Below are 5,653 nucleotides of genomic sequence, written 5' to 3'. Positions count from 1 at the left end.
CATTTAAACTATATCATGTAATGTAAGAGTTCATTTATATGCTTATTGTAACTTCATGGACGAATCCGATCATGTGTATAAAGACCAAATATTATTGAATTAAGTCAATAATAAGATCAAATACAAATACAAAGAAAAAGAACACTATCCTATATAAGAGAAAGAAAATATTATAGGATTAGAAATCATTCTTTTTGACTTAATTGTACGCTCTAATAAAGAGACATTTCTATTGACTAGAACAACTATAGATTACTTTTTTGTGTTGAAATTAAATACGAAATTATTTTCAAATAGTCTATTATTTTCCCTTAATTTTAAAGAGGTGTTGTAGCTAAAATAATAAAAGGAAGTATTAATAATAATAATAATAATACAAGAGAGAAAGTATTTTTAAAACAAAAAAGAAAGAAAGAAGTCCGAAGTGAAGTAAATAATTCAAAGCCAAGGAGAATTGTAAATAGGAGTAACAACAGATTTAGTTTGCAAGTATTTATGAAGGGCCTCCAATCCCGAGTCTTTTCCAAATCCACTCATCTTGTACCCTCCAAAAGGAACGTCACTCCCCAAAACAAAATAGCAGTTAATCCAAACAACGCCTGCACGAATGGATCTTGACATGGTGTTTGCAGTATCTATATTCTTCGTCATAATACCTGCTGCTAAACCGTACTTGCTATTGTTCCCACTTTTAATTGCTTCCTCCATTCTCCTGTTTTTTACACCATTCAATCTTCAACAACAAATCCACCAACTTTTTTCTTTTTCTACCATAAATAATTCAATGTTATATAATTCAATTGTGACTTACTTGAACTTCATCAACGCCAATACAGGGCCAAATATTTCCTCTTGTGCTATAACCATCTCCTCCTACATAACTTTTTTATCAGAAAAATGGAAACATAATATAATATAAGATGAATTATACATCCATTTAAACCTAACTCAATTTTATAAGATGAGATAAAATTTGCATCTCACCTTTACATTGGAGAAAATTGTGGGTTGAATGTAGTAACCTTTGTTGCCTACTCTGTTACCTCCTGTCAAAAGGGTGGCACCCTCTCTGTTTCCATGCTCAATATAGGAAAGTATTTTCTTCAATTGCTTCATGTCAGCCTACATAGAGAACAAGTTAAACCAGAAGAACCAATGAAAAATGAGAATAAAGAGAAAGTGAATGCATGTTTACTCAAATGTTTGAACTACATATGCTAGTTGTGTTATTTGTCAAGAACGATGTCATGTGAAAATAACGTAAGAGACTTAATAATCGTTGTGAATATTCATTAAAGTCACGCATGATCGTTGTAAGAATGGTGCTGATATATTATAAGTGTTTGTTAAATGTATATTTTTTACTATTTGAGAAAAAAATGTAGTGAATGATTTTCCTAATTAGATAGTTCCTAGAAAAAAATGAGGAAAATTTTTGTGAACTAATGTACAAAAAATGGTCCTACTATATATTATCCTTACTTGGGGCCCTTGCTGCGATTTGGGATCAAAAGGATCCCCCACGACCCAAGTTTTTGCCTTCTCCACCAACTTCTTTTCAAATTCATTATAGATCCCTTCTTGGACATACACACGAGAACTAGCCACACAAACTTCTCCCTGAAAATCAAAACCTAGAAATGCATAAACATTGCCTCCAAATATAAATGTGGCTCCTTCAATTATGTACGCAAGATCAAAATTATAAATTAGTTAGTAGTCACATTATTTAAAAACTTATAATATATATATATATATTAAAAAATTAACTGTGTGTCCAAGTATAGTCTTGCTATGTAAATTTGTCATTCTTATTAGAAAAGAACTCTCATTTTATCATAAAATCCTTATATATTATTCCTATAATGATTAGGAAGTGAATTTTAAATCTTGATACGTGATTTTGAACAAATTTCTCATATCATCGAGTTGTTAATTAGTGATTGAAAATATATATATTTATATGTGATTTGATGGAAAGTTGGTGACCTAATAAGTTCAACAAATTCTCATTAGAATAAATTTTAAATGACTCTGATATCATATTAGAAAATGAACTTTAAACCTAACTCAACCTTATAAAATTAATTTATAATGTGAGGTTTGCATCCACGATACTAAAATGTTTTATTTCTAATCGAAATGAAATTAATAACTAAATCGATTTTGGCTCTCTAATAATAACTACAAACTACTTAAAATTTTGTAATAAAAAAAAATAAAAATATTGACCTTGTTAGACATGATGCCAATGAGTGCAAGATCCGCTGCTTTGTCTATATCAGCATCATCGAAAATAATGAGAGGAGACTTGCCTCCTAATTCGAGTGAAACTGGTTTCAAATTGCTCCTAGCCGCAGATTGCATCACTTCACGCCCCACTTCAATTGAACCAGTAAAACTCACCTAAAGGTGCCAAATACAAAAGGGAAAAAATTTGAAGTTAATTAGCAGTAAAATCAGTAAAGAAATTAATAGCTGCAAATATTTGACATGCAGCTTATCATCACCGCATCTATGTCCATGTGTGAGCTTATTGCTGCACCAGCAGTTGGGCCAAATCCAGGTACCACATTCAGCACTCCATCTGGGATTCCAGCCTTTGAAAGGAACACAATTTTTCTCAGAACATTTTTGGTTGGAGAAATAAAAGTGAAGTAAAAGTTTGATGATACGTACGAGCTTAGCAAGATGAGCATAAAACAAAGCAGAGAGAGGAGTTTGTTCAGCAGGCTTGAGAACCATGGTGCATCCTGCAGCTAACGAAGGGCTAACCTTCATGAAAAATGCAAAACTAGGAGCATTCCAGGGAATTATGTGTCCCACAACACCAATGGGTTCCATCAGTGTATATGCATGGAAATCCCCATTCATTTTTAACACTTTCCCATGAATTTTATCAGCAGCTCCTGCATAGTAACGCAGAGCATTTGTTGCTGAAGGAATTTCTGCAAACTTGTTGAAATAGTACAGTTTTCCAGCATCCATGGTATCTAATGCTGCTGCTTCATCTATGTTTTCCTCAATTAGCTCTGCCCATTTCACCATTATTTTTGCCCTCTCCTGTTTTACCATATCAGTGTCGTTCTTAAAGAGGATCAGAAATGATAGAAGGGAAAAGAATGACGTACAGTGGCAGCCATGCGAGGCCATGGACCTCTGTCAAATGCTTCACGTGCTGCTTCAACAGCAACATCAATGTCTTCTCTGTCTCCCTCACTCACGCTTGCAATTACCTCTTCTGTTCTCGGATCTATGGTCTCAAATCTCCTCCCTTTTTTATTTCAATTTTAATAATCACAAACCAAGTTAATAATAATAATAATCATAATAGTAAATAACTTATTTTATTCTTTATTAATTTTTCTAATATTTATTAAATTGAAAAATATAATACTGAGATGTGTTTATTTAAGTTTTATATCAATTTTGAAATTTTTGAATTTCGTCACCGTTTTGATTTTAAAATATGTTTAAATAGATTAAGTTTTTTTAGTTTATTTTCATCTTTAAAAACTAAGTTGATTAAGTTCGTTGGTTTTGTGGTTCTCTCTTTAAAAAAACGTATAATTGAGCTAAACGAAACTTAAAGTGAGTTAAGAAAGAAAAATTTATTTAAACTTTCAGTTTTACTTCAATTTTTTTACTTATTATTAACCCTATAATTATTATTAACACTATAAGAAAATCATGAAATAGAAATCAATTTTATATAAAAAAAATAATTAATTGTTATAATGATTAAATTAAAGACATTTTAAAGACTAACAATTTTTTTTTTTTAAAATTAATTTTTATTATTGTTAAATTGTTTCTAAATTGATATCTAGTTAGCTACCAAGGTTTTAAATACCAGTTATTTAGATTATAAACTTGGTAGCTAATTAAATATCAATTTAAATTTTTTTAACAATAATAGAAACTAGTTTAGAAACTAATTTTTTTTTTAATTTTTAAAATTATCTTTAATTTAGTCATAGCAACTAATTATTATTTTTTTCTAAAATTATTATTATTTTTCTAAAATTGATTTTTATTTCATGATTTACTTTTTTTATATAAAAATTTTCATGTTAGTCATTGTTATGCAACTTGACATCTCAGGCTGACACCTAAAGTAATAACAATCATTACTATACCTATTTATTTAAAAACAAAGAGTCTATTATTTTATTATTTACTTGTAATGTAAACAATAGTGGAACTATATTTACTAATTTTAATTGAAAACAACTAGTTTTAAATGAAATTGAAGAACCTGATATAGAATGAACAAAATTTCCATTGATGAAGAGCTTGGTAAACTTGATGGTAGGCATGTTGAAGAAGGAGTTATCGTTGTGGCCATTACCGGAGTCAGAGGAGGCACTCATCTTTGCCTGCGTCTGCTCTGAGAAGTTCCTTTACAGTGGAATGTGGTTTTGATTTTCATTTTGTGCCTATATATAAAGACAATGACATAATCGCTGCAGTGGAGAAATGAAAACTATTTTATCCTCTCATATTACAATATTTATTTTAGTTGGTAGCATTTACAATATTTAAATCATTCTCCACCTAACCTCACTTCAATTTCTGTTTATACAGAGAAAAAAACTTTAGTAGTTTAAATTAAGGAAAAAAATAATAATTTCTTCTTTGATAGATCCACCAAACATATAGGTTAAAGAATGAAAATAGTGCTTTTACTTTTATTTACTTCAACAGTTAACGTAGTGCTAAAAATAATTAATTCATGAAGTAAAATAATTTATTTTAATATATTGTTATTATTTTTTAACATATAACCTTTTTATAATATTTTTATTTAAAATAAAAATTATTTTAACTTTAATCTATATTTAAAAAAATATTTATTTACATAAAATTTATTTCATAAATTATTTTTTAAATATATTAATAAAAAAATATTCTAGAAAAAAAAATCATTTATGGAGAAACATGATGTCTTTTTAGCTATCTTTATTGTAAGAATAATTAGACGAGTTTTTAATTTTTTTTTATAGATTCTGACAGCACTTTTGAGATTTTTTTGTCACTTTTACTCCAATAATTTATTTTTTTTATATTTGTAGCTCAAGAACGGACAATTAAACTTAGAAAAATAAAATGAAAAACGTGTTTTTAGAACTTCAATCATTGAGATTGAAAACTATTTTCCTCACACTATCGCATTAAAGTGGGAGTTGTAAAATATTTCTTTCGTTTCCACTATTTATTTGGATTATGTGTAAGGAACAAAAACTATAAAAGTTCTTTTTTCCTTTATCTTTTTTTAGAAACAACTTTTGATCCAATAAATGAGAAGCTATTGCTCATAAGTGTGTGAGTGGAAATTATCTTATGTAGTTTTCTTTATGCTTTTGTTAGGAACAATATAAAATAGGAATTATAACAAAAACAACTCATGATCAATAACTAAACATGAAGAACAATTAATTACGGTGACTTTATTTCATTACAAGAAAATTCAGTTTAATCTGTTTTTGTCTTTATCAAACGTATATTTCTTGAATAAATAAATAAAATCGACTTTATTTTTCTTTTATGCATGACACAATAACAGTAAATGGTTTCAGTATTACATAGATAAGTTATTATAAACATCAAATGCACATTTTGTTAACAATTTATGATGGATAATGAACATGTG

The 5,653-nt window shown here is 28.4% G+C and overlaps 1 protein-coding gene across 2 annotated transcripts; it reads right to left on the bottom strand.

Moving 5' to 3' along the window:
• Positions 1-331: 331 nt before the first annotated feature.
• LOC137812884 (aldehyde dehydrogenase 1) lies at positions 332-4,470 on the bottom strand. Of its 2 annotated transcripts, none has more exons than XM_068615120.2 (9): positions 4,259-4,470; positions 3,132-3,274; positions 2,680-3,063; positions 2,511-2,600; positions 2,233-2,406; positions 1,483-1,620; positions 985-1,122; positions 812-873; positions 332-712 (listed from the first exon to the last, which is right to left on the bottom strand). In XM_068615120.2, exons 1-9 carry the CDS (start codon positions 4,371-4,373, stop codon positions 439-441), a joined length of 1,518 nt encoding a protein of 505 aa, XP_068471221.2. In that variant the 5' UTR covers positions 4,374-4,470; the 3' UTR covers positions 332-438. The 2 variants fall into 2 exon arrangements, with proteins under 2 accessions (XP_068471221.2, XP_068471222.2); XM_068615121.2 differs by having other exon boundaries at positions 812-881; positions 4,259-4,460.
• Positions 4,471-5,653: the final 1,183 nt, after the last annotated feature.

The sequence above is a fragment of the Phaseolus vulgaris genome, chromosome 2 (assembly GCF_051622355.1).
Source record: "Phaseolus vulgaris cultivar YP4 chromosome 2, ASM5162235v1, whole genome shotgun sequence".
Lineage (NCBI taxonomy): Eukaryota > Viridiplantae > Streptophyta > Magnoliopsida > Fabales > Fabaceae > Phaseolus > Phaseolus vulgaris.
Note: the sequence above shows the minus strand (reverse complement) of the source record. Positions and strands in the feature narration are given on the sequence as shown.

Excerpts from the sequence above, each read along its gene's own strand:
- LOC137812884 (XM_068615120.2), bottom strand. The coding sequence starts at position 4,373 with ATGAGTGCCTCCTCTGACTCCGGTAATGGCCACAACGATAACTCCTTC. Across the intron at positions 2,407-2,510 it reads CACACATGGACATAGATGCG|GTGAGTTTTACTGGTTCAAT; the intron begins GTGATGATAAGC and ends TGGCACCTTTAG. Across the intron at positions 1,123-1,482 it reads AATCGCAGCAAGGGCCCCAA|GCTGACATGAAGCAATTGAA; the intron begins GTAAGGATAATA and ends TTCTCTATGTAG.